General features: G+C 35.0%; 1 protein-coding gene across 3 annotated transcripts in view; it reads left to right on the forward strand.

Annotated features, from left to right (window-relative positions):
- Positions 1 to 20,710, forward strand: part of EFR3A (EFR3 homolog A) — a 131,436-nt gene that overhangs the window by 88,395 nt on the left and 22,331 nt on the right. For all 3 annotated transcript variants that reach the window (XM_004464858.5, XM_071208034.1, XM_071208035.1), the window contains 8 exons: positions 438 to 610; positions 2,140 to 2,215; positions 4,141 to 4,302; positions 4,866 to 4,997; positions 6,182 to 6,249; positions 7,308 to 7,435; positions 16,243 to 16,334; positions 20,646 to 20,694. In XM_004464858.5, the coding sequence (XP_004464915.1) occupies positions 438 to 610; positions 2,140 to 2,215; positions 4,141 to 4,302; positions 4,866 to 4,997; positions 6,182 to 6,249; positions 7,308 to 7,435; positions 16,243 to 16,334; positions 20,646 to 20,694 (880 nt within the window). The remainder of the gene's footprint in view (positions 1 to 437; positions 611 to 2,139; positions 2,216 to 4,140; positions 4,303 to 4,865; positions 4,998 to 6,181; positions 6,250 to 7,307; positions 7,436 to 16,242; positions 16,335 to 20,645; positions 20,695 to 20,710) is intronic.

Raw genomic sequence — 20,710 nt, forward strand, 5'->3', positions numbered from 1 at the left:
AGCCCCCACCTTTATGATTCGCCACCTAATATCTTTATTTTTCTTTAGTGAATTGAGTACCTTTCCACATATCTTTAACCTCTGACCCTTAGTTTCCTCTTATAAAGTGGGGATATATTAGTCCCATTTACTTCTCAAGGATGTGGTGAAGATGAAGTTAATACTTATACAGTGCTTAGAATCATCCCTAGCACATGAGGAGCATTCAATAAGTGTGCTACCATTAATTTTATTCTCTTTATGAATGATGTTTTTGTTAATTCAGTAAGATCCTTTGACCCCTTACAAATCCCTTTATATTTTTCCTTCATGTTTTGTATACATATTTTCTGCTTCCTTAAGTTTATGGTTTTTGGAAAACAGTTGGAGAATTTTACCCTGAAGAAGCACTTGTGACAAAGTTTTTTTGTTCATTTGTTTTTCCTCCCTGTAATCAGGTAACCTCTGGATACAAAGCAAAGACTATTGTTACTGCACTGCCTGGGTCTTTTCTGGATCCTTTGTTATCACCTTCTCTCATGGAAGACTATGAACTGAGACAATTAGTTTTAGAAGTGATGCATAATCTTATGGATCGTCATGACAATAGGGCAAAGCTTCGAGGGATCAGGTAATGTGCTATTTTGAAGTGGACTTGATAAGTTTTTAAATTTAAATACATGTATTTAAATATTGTAATCTTTTAACCTAAGGTTTTCAGATTTTTAACATCTAGAGTTTTATTTAGTTGGTATGGAGACTATAGATAGCAAATGTTTGGGGGGGGTCTTATTTTTTTTCTTTTTAATTATTTTTTTTTTCTTTTTAAGAAGCTTTAGATTTCATAAATGTTACATAAAAAATATAAGGGATGCCCGTATGTCCCACTCCCTCCCTATCCCACACTTTCCCACATCACCATTCCTCTTTAGTGTGGTACATTTGTTACATTTGATGAGCACATATTGAAACATTGCTACTAACCATGGATTACAGTTTACTTATAGTTTATACTCTGACCAGACAATTTTGTAGGTTATGACAAAACATAGAACAGCTGGTATCCATTACTGCAGTGTCATGCAGGAAAACTCCAGTGTCTGGAAAATGTCCCCATATCATACCTTTTCTTCCCTCTCCCATCACTCAGAACCTCAGGTGACCACTGCCTTAATATCAGTGATAAGAGTTCTTCCATTGCTAGAATAATAAGTCTACTCTAGTCCATTCTTCATTCCCCAATCTTGAGGATTTGGGGATGGTGATGCCCACTCTGCTTCTAATTGAGAGGGAGCTTAGATCCCATGGGGCAGATGGATGGAACTATCTTGCTTGCAGTAGCAGCACTCTCTCCTCCTTGGGATGGGTGTTGTCCATCATCATCTCCTGTTAGTTGTCCTGGGTAAGTCTAGTGAACTGGAGAGTAGGGGTTGTAACTCTGCTGAGATTCAGGGCCCACCCAGTACATGGATGGACCAAATATATTTATCAAATATAGTACTAATTATAGGTTCAAATAGAGAACCTATGAATGAGTCTCAACTCTCTTACACTGGGGAGCATAAACTCCAATTAAGACCCACTGACAGGGTGCTGAATTCCTGAGCTGTCTGCCCTGCTTATAGTTTCTGGATGTCTCTAGAGCTCCCTGGAGCCCTACAGTTTGAGGCACTGTTTACTGTGACATTCAAAGAGATCCTGCTGAGACTTCCATAAGCGTTACCTCTGGAATGACCTCCTGACTGACTTCGAAATCTCTTAGCCATTTGTATTTACCATTTCCCCTTTTAGTCAAGGTCTTTTTCTAGATGCATTGATAGTTGGCACTTGGTAATAATCCCTTGGTGCCAGGGAGGCCCATCCTGGGGGGGTCTTTTAATATAATCTTCAGAGATCTCATCTAGTAATAATCACTGGTTACATGTATTTTATTTCAGTTTTCCTTTAAACTTAGGAATGGCGTTAGGAGTCAAGATTATGTTTTGAAATTCCCTTTTTTTAAACTTGATACTTGAATAGTATCATTACATACAGGTTTATTTTTAAATGTCCATTGAAATGAGTGCTAAATAAGCTTAAATCCTGAGGTTAAGTATGATTTCCCATATGTCTTATAGTAAATGTGTTGTTCATTAAAAATGATATATTGATTGTCTCTAGAATAATACCAGATGTAGCTGACCTAAAGATTAAAAGAGAAAAAATTTGTAGACAAGATGCAAGTTTCATGAAAAAGGTAAGATCATCATCAAAAAACAATGTGGATGTAAGTTATATAGCCATTTGAATTTTGAGGTAGTTTTACATTGATATCTGACCTTAAAATGAAGCCATGGCATTTTAGAGTTGAAAAAACCTCAGGCTGCTCTCTCCAGCTTCCCCTCTCTTACCACTACATTCCTGATGTTGTCTCTTCCAGCCTGTCTTTAAACATTGGATTTTTGGACTATTGTAATAGTTCTAAATTTCTTCCTATGAGTTAAACTGTCTCCCATTAATTCCTGCCTTGCACTCCTCCCTCACTTCAATAACATATTGATTCCACTCTTAAGGCCTCTTTTACAGGCAGCTTCAAGTTTTTTTAAAACAACTGTCAACCATTGACTAATTATATAGTATGTTTTTAAAGTGAATTAGACGTTGTTCTTTGCACTGTTTGAAATGTAAAGGTCTTTGCTCTTAATAAGTGGTAGTTGGCTAGGTAGGTTTTGAATTAACATATCGCCCACAATTCAGATGAGCTTGAATTAGCATTTTGTCCACATTCCGTCTGGATGCAACTTTGAATACACATTCAGTCTTACATTCTTTCTGAACATTCAAACCCCTATTACTTAACTGGATTTCTAGAGACTAGGCACACTTGGATACAGAATTAGATGATTTTCAATTTATGCACAGGCTACATTATATTTCCCATTCAAGGCCAAGTTCAAGTTCCCTTAAGCTTCGGCATCACCACCATCAGAGTTTTCCTGGACTGACTGGTATGTATATAGCGTTTGCATTGCTAAATTACCTCCCAGGACTGGAGTCATTGCCATGGTCACCAAAGGCGGGACTGCAGCCTTTTACTGTCCCACACCCACGAGTCAGGACAGAAGGGGGCAAACAGCCTCCCACCCATAGCCCACATCAAAAATAACAGTTAATGAAAGGAATGGTTCCGCATAAGTGAGGAATTTTTAATTATAACTAATAGAATGAGTTTTGAAAATTCAGTTGAGAACTGATTTTGGAATTTTTGACTTTATATCATGACTTTAAACAGTCCTGAGCATTGAGACTGGATTTTGTCAATGATAGAAATAATCTTTCTTTATATTTAATTTTCCTACCAATCAGTTTGAAAGCCTGTGATATAAACTAAAGGCTAGATGACTATTCCATATTAAATTTTGAATCCTTAAAATGTTCTCTGAATTAGTTACTCCTTTGTTTTTTAATTTAAAATAACTTTCCTGGCTAAGCATTTGTTACCATTAGGATAAACCATTCCTTTTAAGATAATTTTCTTTTGGAGCAATCCTTTCACATTTTTCCTTCATCGTATTTTATTTTTTTGTAATTCAACATCCTTTTTCATTTACCTTCCAATTTCTTTTATCAGTCAATTAAAATGTTTTAGTTTTTATATGCAACTTCACTTGGCACCCTGTGGTAATCTATTTGAAAGCCTAAAGGAAAAAATTGGATTTCTATAGCCAGGGCACAATGGGCTGCCCTTTGGCAGATAATCTTGCAGTTTAGTATGAACGGTACCTTGGGCATTTTATGTGTCGGCATTGTGTTCAGGCAACTTTGTTTCAATTTCCTACCCAGCCTAAAGCCACTCCATCTGAGTGTTTTAGGGACATCTTAGATATTGGGTCTAAGTTTGAAAAAATGTCCCAGGGCAGAAAGTCCTTAAGTTTACATTGAGAGGTGTCTCTTCATATGTCATTCCCTAATAGACTTATACTTCCAGATAAAGCAGCTGCTCTTGCTCAATCTACCCCATAAGACAATACATCAACTCTGTATATTGTGCCTTACCTGCCATGGCTTTTCTCCCAGTACTCTCTTCCTGAAAGACTGTATACATTTTATATATAAATAACATGTAAAGAATATCACATTTGAAGCAGAATCATCTTTTTTCTCTGTCTTTCCCCTTTTCAGAATGGGCAACAATTATACAGGCACATATATTTGAGCTGTAAAGAGGAAGACAGTGTTCAGAAAAACTATGAGCTACTTTATACTTCTCTTGCTCTTATAACTATTGAATTGGCCAACGAAGAAGTGGTTATTGATCTCATTCGATTAGCCATTGCTTTACAGGTATGCTTTCATAACCTTTCCATTAAAGAAGACATTTTTATGAAGCACACTCTATCTTTAAAGTGTTTTTGCTTTGCCCAAGGACATGAATTTTAAAAGGGAGGTGTCAAGTTGGCCATCTTAAAAACTCAAGAAGATCACATTCATTTATTTTTCAACAGATACTGAAGGAGCTTCAACTGTGTATGTGCTTGCTGTTGCTCAAGGCCTTGGGAATACTGTGTTGAAAAAGAGATGATATTTTCAGTCTTATGGGAAAGATAGTCATTCAGTAATTGGATCAGTGTTTATTTGGAATTATGAAAGTGCTATGTAATAAAAGGACAGTATGCAATGGGAGGGGATGTGTGTATGAACCGAGAGAACAGGAAGGGCTTTTCTAAGGGAGAGATATTTAACTTAATGGCCATTTAATCTCCTTTCAGAATTTTTTTTTTTTTAATAACTTTTTATAAGGTGACGTTTTTGTTAGCATTCCAAACTGCAAGTTTTCGGTGCAATAGAGAAAACACTACTGGATCATATGACCTTCACCCACTGGATGTGCTTGTTTCTTATTAAAGGACAGTGCAATTATCAATGAGGATAATTTGCCAATGTTCCATCGCTGTGGAATCATGGCTTTGGTTGCAGCATACCTCAACTTTGTAAGTCAGATGATTGCTGTCCCTGCGTTTTGCCAGCATGTTAGCAAGGTAATGTATTTAATAAAGTCCTTAACTTGATTTTTGTCCAAAAGTTGCTAATTTTCTTCCAAGGATGATCTTAAAATTTTTTTGTGATTATGTATCAAATAATTAAAATAATTCCATAAAAATATACAGTGGCTAAATTGGGACTACAGCTAAAAGTACAACTAATGTTATATAGTTTCTTGATGCCTATTGTTTTATTAGAATTCTTTTATGTGGTGTTTGAATAGAGTAACCTGGTTTTCTTAACTTCTGGAATAGTTCATGTGATTTTCTTACATAATTTTTTCCTTTCAGTCTATTATGAATCTTGGTATTTAAATTTTCTTAAATTATTCTGGTTGTTGTTGTTTTAAATCAGTCAACTTGAACCAGATCTCACAAGTTGAATAATTAATGTGCTTCTCAGAAAATAGTCCTATGTCATTCAACTATAGTTAGCTTTTTTCAGCAATAGCTCATTAAATAGTTACATGTGTGGTTAATATACATTTCAGAGTCCCTAACTTACCTGGTAGAAAAACCCACTGTGATGTTTATTCTCTAAAGACATCTGTCAGGAAGAACTTCCTTTTTATGCAACTCATCCTTCAGTCCTTGCTAAAATGTTGGGGTTTAGTCATCCTATGAAGTAAAACTCATTCATTCCTTAAACAAACATTTGAGTGCCTATCTGCTGCCAGCATTTGAGATACAATTATTACAGAAGTGTAATATCCCCCTTAAGTGACTCACAGTTTAGCAGTGGAGCCAGACCTCACAAGTGCCTTGTGGACCCCAGTGCATGGACTGGGAGGACCTGGTGCTTTGAAAAGGGATTTCCAAAATAGTGGCATTTGAGAAAATATATATTCCTACCTCTTCACCCCTTCATAGTAGGTTTAATCAAGTGTAATGTGAGATAGTGGGTCATTGCTTATTTTACTTTATGTATTTATTTAATTATCATGATTTTTTAATCTATTTTTTAGAAATAACAAATGTGAAAACAAAATGAACTCTGTATTTGGGCTCTAAGCTGAGCTTAAATTCCAAAATAAAGTGAAGGTATTTCTTATAAATGTTTAAAGGTTTTGTTTATGTTTTTGATTATTTGTTTGTTTTTTAATTTGTTTTCCAAATTTCCTAGCAAAGTCCTGAGAGATGAGGTCTTTATTTTTGTTTTGTTGTTTTTGGGTGTTTTTCAGGTTATCGAAATGCGAACAATGGAAGCTCCTTATTTTCTACCAGAGCATATTTTCAGAGATAAGTGCATGTATGTTAATTCTTTACATTTTAACAATGGTGCACTGACTTGAGACACCAATCAATAATGATTATATAGGAGTAACCATTGCTATAATAATTTTCTGGTCCTTTATAATAATCACTGTTTTATATTTCTGTCATTTAATTCATCTAGATTTTTTCCTTGCTGTAAAAGTTCTTGTACATTACAAGTGTAGACTTATCAATCTTTGATTAAAAAAAATATATAGTTTATCTTACCATTTTTTAAATATGGGACTATAGCTCTTAAAAATAGGATTTTTGTGTTCACATGTAAATGAACACTACTTTAGAAGAATACAATTACAGTATCCTGTTGAGGACTTTGAATGATAGGTAAAAATGCTTATTAAACTAGGGGGAAAGAATGTATTAAGGAAAATCTGTACGTTATACTGTGTATTCTTTCTTGCTCTCCAAAGAAAAATACATATAATACTTAATTTAAACTTTGCGTTCTGAAAACAGTTCACTATTGAAAGAATCAGCGTAAGAGAGTGAAACCTTAGAGGGTGGAGAAAGTGCCTCCTATCAAGTGCTGGCTAATATATTTTTCATTAGTAATCAGTGAGCTACATTTTTATTTTCTTCTCTCAATAGATTTTTAGTTAGCATGAAAATTAAAGCTGAATTTGGCATTTTTCATCATTTAATGTGTGAGTACCAAGAGAGTAATGTAAGGCTGAACTCACTATTGGGAAAAGAATCAAAGCAGACTAGTTAACATAAGGGACCACATAACATGTTTTGTATTTTGTTTTGTACTTTTTTAAAGAGGTGCTGGGGCCAAGGATTAAACCGTGGACCTCATGCGTGAGAGGCTGGCACTCAACCACTGAGTTGTATCGGCTCCCCAATGTATTTTTTTTAAAGAGCTCAAATTAGTCACTTAAAATATACTGATTTTTCTGTTTTAAGTTATAGTATAAGTTGTGTTTATTTTAGAGCATTGGAGCTGTTGCCCTAGAATGTATTACACAGTACTTATTTTTGTACAGTAATTTAAATAATACTGCATAATTGTTGTTTTGATCAACCTGACAGGCTCCCAAAGTCTTTAGAGAAGCATGACAAAAGTTTGTACTTTCTGACCAACAAGATAGCAGAGTCATTAGGTGGAAGTGGATATAGTGTGGAGAGGTTGTCAGTACCATATGTGCCACAAGTCACAGGTAAGAGGAAGATAATTACTCTAATGGTTGGTTTTATGTTGCAACAATTTTTCTGTTTCCCAATTAATGATGATATAAGTATGTATACTTACTGTATCACGACCTTTTTCAAATGCTTGAATGTTCACTTCTGTTTTTATTTTTTGTTTTTAATTTTTTGATATGGAAAATTTTTTTTCATCATCATGGGACATTCATTGCATTTGGTGAATACATTTTGAGGCACTGCTGCACCACATGGATAATGGTTTACATTGTAGTTTACACTCACCCCAGTCCACCCAGTGGGCCATGGTTTCTCAACATTATAGTTTCAACCACAGACCTGACAATCTCCTATGTTCAAATGTTCCCCCCCAATGTCCTCCCAATTTCTTGGGCCATCTGACCCATCCTCCCGTCCCTAGCCCCACCTCAAGCTCACAAAGCCTCACCTAATCACTTGTTTCTGAATTTTTCCCTTGAAAATCTATAGAAAATCTCTAAAGACATACATATGGTTTTACCATGAATAAATTGAGTCCTTGAGTGTTTATTAATATATTTGCTGTATTATTACATTATTATACTTTAAACAAAGAAGCAAAGTGATATCTTTCTTCATTAAATAGCAAGGTATTTAACTTCTAGACATTGGTGGAAATTGCTTACTTATGATTACTGTGCTTAATGATTGAGACAGCTTTCGTCATTTATAAGTGTATTTTGCTATGTAAAGAAACCTGCAAACTTTCTAAGTTAGGATTATTTTTTCCTTTGTGTTTTATATATTCTTTCTGTTCTTACCTTTGCCTGAAGTAATTCTGTTGTATGTCAAGGGAAAACTTCATGGTGTCTGACATTCAATTTTTATTTTAAAAATTAAAATAAAGGAATTTCTGTCTTATACCTCATTTTCATTTGATAGTTGTAAAAATACTAAATGTGATAGAACTAGTTCTTCTATTGGGGATACTTCCATGCCCAGGGTTAATTGTATGAGCACTTTTGACCAGAAGAAAAAACTAGAGTTGTGATACTTAGTTCTATTCCTTAATTAAGCAATTTCTTTTGTTGTACATTTTTTATCATACAGAAAAGATAGTTGTCCAAAGATGTAACATAGAGTTTAAGTTTTCCTGAACCTGCTTTATATTTTAGCATGTTAAAATATTCCCTAACTGTTGTCTTTGCTTTTGTTTAAACATGCGCCTTGATTTTCTTCTATAAAGTTTTAAAATGCAATATTTTAATGTTTAACCCTCTGGGCAGTTTATGTATTAGATCAGTTTAATACATACAAATTTATAATTAGATATTTCCATCAGAGAACTATATTTGATTTCAGTTAATTTGCTATTAATCACTAAAAGTAATACAATCTCTGTAAATAACTATCTTTTTTATAATGTGGATGCAAAATGTATACATTTTTATAATGATAGTTTTTCTTAATAGTCTGAGATGTTAATGAATGGTTTTGCAATTTCTTTTAAATTCCATAGTATAAGAAGTTTTATTCCTCATGAATTCCTAGAGGTAATAACTGTGCTAAGAATAAAGATATTTTAAAATATTCATTCTTATACTTTGGATTTAGCTTTCTTTCCTTTGGTCAAAAAACCCAGGCACAAGTATAAACGTAAATCCAAATGTCAGTGTGACCTGCCATTTCCCTCACCTGTCCTCTAAAATAGCTTAATAAAGTTTGACACTTAGAAAAATGGAACCAGGGGCTAATCTATTTCAAGTAGTTACAGGTTTAGTTATTATTTTTCCTCTACCTTTCCTGTAGCCATAGTTTATTTTTATCCCTTTCTTATTTTGCTTTTACCCTTTTTCTTTAACTCGTAATAATTCTTAATGAAAATTCTGGTACTTTTTTTTTTTTTAACCTTAGGTGGTTTGCTTGTCCCCATTTCTTCCCACCCCTGAAAAAGATGTGTTCTCTTTCTTAGTACCTCTATCATTGACTGAGAGAATTCTGGGCATTTCAGTATATATTTATTTATATAACTGCATAGAAATCCCTAAGTTATGAGTAAGATTTTTCTCCTTTGCAATGACTTTGGTAGTTTAGAACCAGTCTGTGGCATATGTGTATCTTGCCTTAACGCAGGAGTCAGAAGAAACAGTGATAACTTCTAGGACAACCAAACAGTTATTGAATTTTCCTTTTATTGTATTACCATCAGACATTCTTTTTAAAAAGTTAAGTGATTTAAGAACTGTATGTCAAAAGAAAAAATTAAATTTTTTTGTGTATGATGCAGGCACCTTATATCATAGCAATAGTGACTACAATTTATTATGCACTAATTATGTGCTAAGTTCTGTGATAAGCACTTTGTATTCATTTTCTTATTTAATACTTAAAATAGTTTGGTGAGGAAGGTAGTATTTTCCTTGTTTACAAGTGAGGATAGTGAGGTTGAAATTAAATAATTTGATTAGTTAACACCACTAGAATTAACTGCCTTTATTGTTCAGTTAGGTGAACTCTTTTTCATGGACTATTTAGACTCAAAGATTATTCATACCTCCCCAATGAATTTTTCATTTATTCCCCAAACCTTTACTTAGTGTCTCCCATATATCAAGCAGTGTTGTGACTTTGGGGCATAGAAAGATATTGCAGTTCCTAAAATAACTGGTACTAGTAAAAAAAAAAAAAAAAAAAAAAAAAAAAATTATCTGCCTAAAAATTATTGAGCTGTTGGTGCCTGACGTACAGTAAGTGATCAGTGAATGTTAACTGGTGACTTCACTTTTCACTTTATCTCCCGTCAGCCTAGAAGCCCAGTAAATAGTATATCTGTAGGCATGTTAAATGCTGCTTACTCTGTGAGGGTTACAGTAATTCCCATCAGCTGGCTCTTTCAGAAGTACCAGTAGCTTTAGACCTATGTAATCTTTAAGTCTTTATTATGGAGTGCCTACAGTGTGCCAGCTGCTGTCAGACAAAAGCAAGGTCCCATCCTCTGTAGCCTCTTAACAGCCTTTCTCAGCTATGTTCCTCACCTGAACCACAAAACACAGAAAATGATTAGAGTGACTATTTTCTCAGTTGTACCAAGATTGCACTTGACCAGTAGCATTTCAGATGCAGAAGAAAGAAGTTAATTCATTATACAGTGGGTGTCTTATGTACGATTTTAACAAGACAGATAAGACAATTGCAGTATGCCTTCAAAGCTATAATCAGGGAATTTCTGCATCCTCAGGCAAGCACTATCTGACTTAGGTTTGGTGGACCAGGGATATCTGAAGCCAACCTGAAGTAAGTGTTTAGGCAGGTAAACTGTGCTTCATGCAGACATAATAGTATATGTGAAGGAATGATTTGTTCAAGGAATTCATAAAAACAAATTAGACCAATTGGAGTGAGTTGGGAGAGTGGGGTTGGGAATTGTAAACAGTGTAAACAAACAGTTTAAACAGTTTGAACTTTATTCTGAAAGCAGTGGGAAGTCATTGAATAATTTTAAACAGGGATACCATCCATCGTCAGAATTATGCTTTAGCAATGTTATTCTACTTGTAGTTTGGCAAATTGAACTCTTCGGTAAGCCACAGGCAAGATGATGGTGGCCTGTACAAGGAAGGTACTAGTGATAATGGAAAGTAGGTAGATTCTAGATAAATATACAAAGGAGAATCTGCAGGCATTTGATTGGTATTGGAGTGGGATGGGACAGGTGGGAAGGAGAATCAAAGATTTTGTCTAGATTTCTGGCTTGAGCACCTGAGGTAGTGGTGCAGTACCAGCAGAAGAGAAGGGTTTCCTTGCTGCTTTTTTGCCTTTTTTTTTTTTCCCCCAAGAAGGGTGGATAATATGACTGGGTTTGAGTGAAGAAAGAAAGAACTATGCACTTCAGATGTAACTGTCTATCCATACTTTTGAATCTGGGGTATTAGAAGGATAGAGTTTTATTATCAGAAATAAATAAGAAAGAGTGCCTAGTTTTGGAGCTCAGCCTCTTGCTGAGCTTATTTGCCAGCAGAACATCCTAGTAAAGTTCCCTGTAGGTGGTTAGGAGTCAGGGCAGGTCTTGAGTGATAGTTTAGAGGTTATGAGAATTTTGAAATTAGCACAGGAGATTTTGCCTTTGGGCAGAGTGACTTCTAGAAGTGGAAAAGTGAAGAAAAAGTAAAATGGCTGTGGAGAATTCCTATTTCCTTTAGGGAGGGCATGTTGGGGAAGAGCTCAGTTAGAATGTAAAAAGGTTGTGGATGTTTGGAAGGATGGGGGATGGGAAAGGGAAAGGTGAAATTCAAAAAGGGAAGGTAACTTATCCTAAATGGCTGAAGTGTCAAGGAGGTTGAGAATTGATTATTAAAGCCTTTGGATTTTCCTGGAAGAGGATTATTAACGGCCCTGAGGCAAAAATTTTGATAGTGAGCTGGAAAGGAATAGTAGCTTACATCCATAATTCCTGTGTTGCTGTTCTTCCGTTTTTGCTGTTGTCAGTGAGGGTGAATGGAGACTTTGATATAGCCCAGTCTCTCAAAAGGTTTCTAACAGGGCAGGGAGCATGTGCATGTGCGCATGTATGTGTGTATATGTCTTTTTGCAATGAACTTATAGCTGAGCAAGTCTCACAAATTAATGCAAATAATGGGCAAAGTTCACTTATATTTTAAAGTCTAGCCATTTACATATCTTTTCCAAACCATCCATTTGTTGACATTGAAAACCAGTGCAGTAGATGAATCAGTATACTTTGAAAGAATTACTGATAGAAATATCACATTTTCTCTGAGCCAGGAAATGTAAACTTGTGTCTACTTGGCTTGGATTCAAAAGTTGTGAATCTTGGCTCTACCCTAGGTGTGTTACCTTAGTCCTGCCCCCTTAATCTCTTAGTGGGTCCTTGTCTTCATAAGCCATTTAGTTCAAATGGAAAATAGACGTGAAAGTACTTTGAAAACTATAAAATGTGATATAACTATAAGAATAGTATAAATATTTATATTTCAATGTCTTAATCTTCCAATTGACTTTTTGAGTTTTCTTGACTTGTCCTGTTGATTAGAAGCACATGTAGCACAAGGGTACCTTTATCAGCTTTCTCAAAACCTCCATTATTTTCCAGCCAATCCTCACTATGAAAATACTTTCAAGTGTATGTTCCATTTCTCCTTTTTTAGAGTGTATAGGAGTAGAGGTTCTTTTTGTATTAAACTTTTTTTTAAAAACTGATTATCTTATATTATCCCAACTTTGCATTCCATAATCTAGTGAAAATGATTTTGGTTTGTTTTTATTTGGTAAATGTAGATTTAACTCTGGATGAAATTTTGGTTTTTCTTGTTCATTTGGAGCAAATATATCCAAGTATATCCACTACTCATATATCCATATGGGTAATATCAGCATTAAACTATGACATTTTGTATGTAGATAAATTACCTGTGAAGTTTCGCTGTACCCCCTTTAGCTTTTTAAATGAATCTGTATGATTATAATACCTCCCAATACATTTATGATTTATATAATTAAGTCAATTCCTGTAACTTATTTTCTATATGTAGCCATATAATATTAAAGTTATGGAAGTCACTTAATTTAGTTCTGTGCCTTATATTCAGACTCTTTATTCTTTAGCCGTGCAAGTGCAGTGAGTATATGCATTTTATTCAGATACAGCAGATGGCAGCAAAATATCACTGAAGGAAGTTTTGTATAGCTGTCTGGTATTGCTTCTAAAATTTAGATCCTTTTGTATGGTTAAAAACAAAAAGAAGAATTGAGAAGATTGGCCTTAATCAGTTTGAGAAAGAGAAGGGTCTTACCCTGGGAATGCATCCATCAGACAGGCTGAGAGATGGTAACCTGACAGTTCCCTGGTGCCAACAGTACCAAACACTCCACAGAGGTTGCAGTGATATTGCATTTCTTAGACTTGGAAAAGCAGGTCAGAAACATACCGAGATGGCCCACTGGGGCAGTGGCATTATCTTCCACAAGCTGTACTTTAGAAATCTTCTGTGTAGATATATAAGATGTCTGATTATAGTTGTATCTGGACTTTTCTGCAGACACGCATAAGCAGGTTCAGAATGGAAAAATATTCTGAGAATATAGTAGAAGGGTTTCCCTTTTCAATTTCATTTTCTTCCCTTTTAGAATTTCTATTTTTTTCTTCTTAAATCTTATAGTCTGTCTCTACCCATATACTTCTCTTCTGTTCTCAATGATTTTGCCACCCAGTTATCCCTCTCTGACCTCTATGCCTTTCTTTTCTCTTTTGTTTCTATCTCAGGCTTCGATTTGACTCTCTTCTTCTGTGTATCCGCCTTTGTATCTTGACTCGGAAATGCTTTTAAAGGCCTTTGTGAGCAGCATGCTATTATTTATTCCTCATTTTGGGTTCTTATGAGACCTCTGCTTAAAGGCGAAAGGCAGATCAGCTGTGATGGTCTCGTAGGATCTTGTATCATTTCCGTGGATGTCATTGTGTTTGATAATTTATATCAAAGTATATGGCTGTGAAGGAAAAGCAGAAAGGGTACAGTTTCTGAATGAATTCAGTAATAGGCTTCTTCAAGAGATAAAATATTTTCACCCTGAAAACTATAGCAAAGCAATACATAGGAATTTGTTACAGCTGCACAGCTATGTAGGATTTGTTCTGCACTTCCAGCCTTCATGCATTTAGTAAATGAGTCACTCCTGCCTGGTAGATGGAAAACACAGAGCCTGTCACTGAATCTCTTGTATGGCTGGGGAGATATGACATTAATTTTCATGATGATAGTACAAGGCCCTGTAAGTGCTTGAAGGGTGATGTAAAGAAGTTCAGTCACAACTGAAAGTAAAGCACTATAGTTCAGAATATAGAGGAAGAAACAGAAATAATTACATTGATATTTAAGACTTTAAAGAATTGTTGTATTATTCAACCAGGCTTTGAAAGATAAGCATTTTGTTGGAGGGAGGAGCTCAGGAAGGGTAGGTAATGAAGTCTTCCAAATGGGGTTCCTGTTTGTAGGAAAGTGTTGAAGGTAGATGTGCCAAAGACATGCTTGGAGATTGGAGAATAGGCACATTGGACTTGAGCAGTGGATAAATCAAGGAGCAGTTGAAGTTACTTTTGGTAGGATCTACCTAGAGATGCCTTTTTGAAGTTGAGGAGTAATGTAGTTAGTGTTTTAAGAAGCCTAATGTGATGGTAGCATTTAGAGAAAATTGTAGAAAGGCATGTCGCCAATCAGGATAGGCTTTGTCGGTGGTTCTCAAATGGGGGTGGTATTTGCCCCTGCAAGAAATATTTGGCAATGCATGGAGACATTTTTGGTTGTCGTAGCTGAGAGTTGTGAGGGGTAGAAGCCAGGGTTGTTGCCAAACATCTCCCAATGCACAGGACAGCCCCCTTCAACAAGAATTATCTGGCCCAAAATGTCAGTAGTGGCAAAGTTTAGAAACTCTGGGTTAGGTGATGCTGGGTCAAAACCCCAAATTCTTAGTAACCTTAAACAGTAAAAATTTATTTCTTGCTTGTACTACCTGTGCTTTGGGGGTCAGCTGCGGGTTCTGCGTCACATAATCCATACTTTAGAATCCAAGCTACTGGAGGAACCACATCTGGAATATTTATTGGCCAAAATTAAATTCTCATCTTCATCACAGAGGAAAAGGTGGGATTTCCCAGAAATCCTCTTTCCCTTGTAGTTCACAGTTAGAGACTGACAGAAGAGCAGAAGCCATTATTTTTCAAAAGCTGTTGTAGTTGGCCAAATGGGCAGACAGCACACTTGATGGATTGAGAATTACCCACTTTTGTGCTGCAGGCTGAGTATGTCTATGATAGCTCCTCTAAATCCCTTGGCTCTAACACTGTTTACAGAAAGGCTCTAATTCCATATATTGGAATACATTAGAGTGTCTTCCTTTTTTCCTGATGGAATCATGATTGTTAGATGTTCTCATAGCACCCTGTACTTCTGTGCCATAATTTATTATTTGTGTAATTATTTGTTTTCTGGCTACTATTAACTGTAAACGCTTATGAGGGTGTGAGCCAGATATCCAACAATCTGTCCCTAACACCCAACCTGGTCTCTTTATTATTCAATTAATTTGTTGAATATCGAATACTGAAGAAGAAAAGAATATATGGAAGAAGATTTTAATCAAGTTCAGATTTCCCTAAAGTGGTTAAGCAGAAAACGGGCTGATGAGAGTAGTTATGGATTTATATGATTGGAGGACACTAAATGGGTGAAAAAAAGCACTATCAGAGGAGAGCAAGATACAGAATTATACTTGTAAGGGTTAAGGAGAATAAGTATTAAAACATCAGAGCAGTTGATTCAGATGACGCGAACAAGTTTGCAAAAAAGGGGAGAGAGGTACATAAGCTAGAGCATTGAGGTGAAAAGAAAGTTTTTCCAGACAGATTATAAAGCACTTTCGGATGTTGGTTCCCAAGCCACCATCCTAGAACCAGAGTTAGTCGACAGCTGTATTACAGAAAAACAATATTATGAGTTCTTATTTAGGCTAAATATATTCAGTTTAGATTCAATTCTTCCTCCTTTTGGTGTTTGTTTTGTGTTTGTTTTAATGAAACTATTAGTTAACAGTTGTCCTTTTTTGGAAAATAAAACTATCAATCTTGTTTCAGATTACCTCAACAATTTAATTTTTTAATTGGCTTCATAAAATTTAAAGCGTGAGAAGACACTGCTTTATATATTTAGAAAGAGCAAAAAACACTCCTTTATTTTTGAAATTTTTTGAAATTTGAAATATGTAGGGTTTATAAATGAAAATGAGTACACTGTTCTAACAAATAATGAAGGAAAAACAACTTTTATTTTAGATGAAGATCGACTTTCCAGAAGAAAGAGTATTGTGGACACTGTATCCATTCAGGTGGATATTTTACCCAGTAACATTCCTTCCGATGATGTGGTAAGTTGCTGAAAATTTAGAGATATCTTGAGATAGACATCATTTAAATTAATATTTTGCCCCACTTGTTATTAGAAATTAATCTGAGTTAGCCCTGTGTGTATTCATAATTTATTTTACCCATGTTAGCTATCAAGATTCATAAACTTTACCTTATATGTAATAATATTGTTCATGTGGTAATTCAGTGGGAAAACTTTACAAAGGAACTATGGAACATAACTACAAAGTAAGATTTTTTTATATAAGTAAGAAATGCTGTAAAAGGCATGTTAAATCAATAAATCCTCTAGATCCTGTTTATTTCTTTGTCTTTATTTTTTTAATGTTACATTAAAAAAATATGAGGTCCCCATATACTCCCCACCCCCCTCACCCCACTCCTCCCCCCATAACAACAACCTCCCCATCATCATGAGACATTCATTGCATTTGATGAATACATCTCTGAGCACCGCTGCACCTCATGGTCAATGGTCAATATCGTAGCGCACACTCTCCCACAGTCCACCCAGTGGGCCATGAAAAGACATACAATGTCCGGTAACTGTCCCTTCAGTGCCACCCAGGACAACTCCAAGTCCTGAAAACTAAATGAAATTATAGACTTTCACATGTAGTAAAAAACTTACTACTTCTATAAAGTTCCAAAACTTCACCTATGAAGGAAAAATTTATTTTAGATAGTATATATAATGAATTTAATGTAACATACACTGTATCAATGAACTGTGTTCTAAGGACTGTAGCTTTTCTGAAACATCATAAATTTAATGCTCTCCTCCTGTTTCAATAGAGTGCAAAAGCATACCCTCCTGAGTTATAGGAAGAGAAAGCAACCAATATTCTCTAAGATTTATTCCACACAAATCACCAGAGAATATTATGATAGGTAAAAATGCCAAAATAACAGCATTGTCAAGTCACCCTCCTCCTTGTGGTTTATTCATTGCTTACCTTCCTGAGTATATCATTATATCTCACTGGTAAAATATAAATAATTAAAAGAATATCCGTATAGGAAGAAGAAGAGGGGAAAGAAATTGTCTGAATTCATGCTTTCTTAACCTCTTTCTCCCCCCTCTTTCCAATCCCCACCAGTTAATTTGTCTTGAGAAACTAAAAATTATTTGGTGGCCAGGGGTATAGCTGACGAATATCCTCCATGCTGATAAACTCTCCAATATATAGAATCAGTTTTCTTAACAAATTATCAGCATCAAGAGTAGTTGAGAAGCAGTTAATGTTCAATTTGAAACTTAGAGCAGTAAGGCTAATTTAATGTGTCTTACCAATCTAAGTCTCAAGAAAAATCATCTTCTCTAAGTTTACCTCTTACTTCAAAGCCATTTAATATATTCCTATCTAAAAAGAAGGATATCTTGCTAATAACTCTGCCTTTTAATGATTATGTATTGATCTGCTGTTACCTTTGAGGGAAGAATATTATCCAAAGATGTAGTTGATAGTCTTTGTTTTGTCTAGTGCAGTATATTTTATTGGGCTGATACTGTGCCATTCTCCTTTTATTAACTTTTTTTAAAAATGTATTTCCAAAATAGAGCACTTGAAGCTGTTTTGATGAAATGAACTGAAAAACCATTTGCATAAAAACAATGTGGAAAAAAGATTCTTAAACATAAATTTTACATTAAAAATCTGTTAATCCTTTTGTTATTACTTTTTAACAGTCCTATTGCTTTCTGTATGCTGTAACTATGAGTCCCAAGTCAAATGTGTCTCACACTGAAGGTTAAGTACAGTCTAGTATCAGATTTATCTGAGCACATTTGTGTTTCAGATTCATTTACTGTTAGGAAATCAGTTTGATTATTTGGGGAAGTAGAAGTAGGAGGTTATATATATTGAATTTTGAGTATGTATTAAATTTTTCTTTGCACAAAGTTGTTGCTGGCTGAACAGGATTATTTTCTTCTAGGACAGGTAGTAGATCTTTGTTTTATATATATGTACTCTTATCTCTTTTCCTAAATACAACTGATAAAACCTGAACAAGTGCTAGCAAAACAAGAAGTCTAGCATCAAGTTAATATTAGTCAGAACCTGCTGTGCTTGAATGATATAAAATTACTGAAGTATCAGTCCAAAAGCATAACAAGTACTCTGATTAGAAAAAATGAATTTATTCAGGCCCAAGAGTATTCTATAATCCATGTTATTGCTTTAATGCCGGGATTTTTAACCATTTTTGTTCCACAGACACCTTTGCCAGTCAGGTGTAAACCATGGACCCTTTACCAAGTCCACACTCTATAATGGCTGTTATTTAATAAATATATCACACCTGCACCAACACATCCCCATAAGAATAATTATTTTTTGAACTTTCAATTCAAGCTGTCAGATCCCCTGAAATCAAGGGGTAGGGGGTCCAGGACCCCTGGTTCAGAGTCCCTGCTTTAAAGCAAAAATCACAAATCCAGCACAACCACTTTTCCCTCTAGAGTTGAAATAGGTTATAGATTGGTCGAGCACCAGAATATGAATCAGCAAATCACCAAGCACTAGCATAAAGTAGTTTGCCTTTTTTATTATTATTATTGAATAGGAGTCACAAAAGGGAAGTATAGGAGACAAGATTGGAGCCACATTATAGAAAGTTTTATGACTAGACTGAGGGCTTTGTATGTAATTTGAGCTGTGCTTTCATAAAAAGAATCCCTCAGAAATGTGGCTAGGCTAAATTAGAAAGAAGAGACTAGGGGTAGAGAGGCTAGCCAGGGAATACTTTTAATAGCCCAGGCTTGAAGAAACAAGGACCGGAAGTAGTGTGGCCTGAATGGAAGTGAGGAAGAGGGATAAGATAGCAGGAGTACCCTGTTCTAAAGGTAGAATGGATAGCACACACAAGCAATTTGAAAGGTTTTACAGAAAGAAGGGAATAAAAAGGAAGGTGGACAGAATGACTTGGAGGTTTTTGATGCTAGGAGACTGCATCATAGTTATCTGATCTAGGGAAAACTAGAGAAAATAGGGAGGAAAGAGTTAGTAGACTAAGGTATTTTAGCTTTTCACTTATCTAGGATTGAACAGGTAATAAGTGAAAATTATACATAACAAGAATGCTGGTCTTCTAACTTGAACCATGTTCTTTCTCCTGTACAATAGTTGTCTCTCAAAAACCCAAAGCTCCTAGCCAGTTCTAAGAACAATGGTGTGTTGTTTTTTCATTGAAGTATTTAGTTTGCTTCTAGATACAAATCGACCAGCTAGAGCCTAATCTTATATGTCTGCTCCAAATGTCTAGAACAAAGCAACTGAAGATTCCCAAGTTTAATCTGACTTCAACTAGAAATATGAACTCTCAGTAGAAAAACCGAGGTAGTGGAACTCTTGCCGCTTGATTTCCAGCTAAAGCCTTTGCATTACAGAGAAGCTAAGGTGCAAAGCATGAAGTATTTTGCTTTCGTTAGTCTTGATGCCTTAGACTTAGCAAAAGAAGTCCATGAGCTAAAATTAGGGATGACGAGAGTCCCAGGCAAGTACTCATGTATCATTTCTTAATTTTTATTCAGAGGTACTATGATAACTGGATATATTATTCCTTCTGCAAATGTGCTGATGTTACAAAAAGTATTATTGACTTTTAACATAAAGCAGTTGATTTCATACTTTTTACATACTTAAAAGCTAGAGAGAGCTTGAGAGTTCTATGTTAAAGGGAGTTTCTTTAAAAATAAAAAGTTTCTCGTTAATCTTAGAAAATCCAAAATATGCTTATTTTAAGATACTAACTATATTCATTGAACACTTACTGAAGTGGAAATTCTTAATTTTAAACTGTTTAAAGTCTTAGTTATTTTATATTTGACTTATAAACTGTATGTGGCAACAAAATTAGAGGTTTAAAGTACTTAGTTATCATTTGTCACACAACTAAAGAATGTGTTGTGTGTATATATGTATCTATGTGTGTATATGTGTGTGTGTGTATACATATATGTATATGATCTTGCCCTAAATATCTCAAAGGCAGTGGGATCAAATCCAGAGTCAGATTTAGTGGAGGTTGAATTCTGTAATTTAAGGGTTATTGGACTGCCTTGGGAATGCTAATTCAACCAGCCTAACACTGTTCTGTAGACTGGTATTTGGGAACCCTGCAGTATACCATTGTTATGCCATTGTTGTAATGAAAAAGTGGAGATTATTTGATACTATGGAGTATAATCACAAATCAAGCCAGTGCAAAGAAGAAGAAAAGTTGTGAAAGTTCTTAGGTGACTTGTAATTGGATGAAGGTATTATTTGCATTGACACTTCTAAATTATTAAAGTCTCTTTTCTCTAGGTTAATAATACTGAAGAAATCACCTTTGAAGCACTGAAGAAAGCAATTGGTGAGATTTAAAAAAA

This window comes from Dasypus novemcinctus, chromosome 14, assembly GCF_030445035.2.
Source record: "Dasypus novemcinctus isolate mDasNov1 chromosome 14, mDasNov1.1.hap2, whole genome shotgun sequence".
Lineage (NCBI taxonomy): Eukaryota > Metazoa > Chordata > Mammalia > Cingulata > Dasypodidae > Dasypus > Dasypus novemcinctus.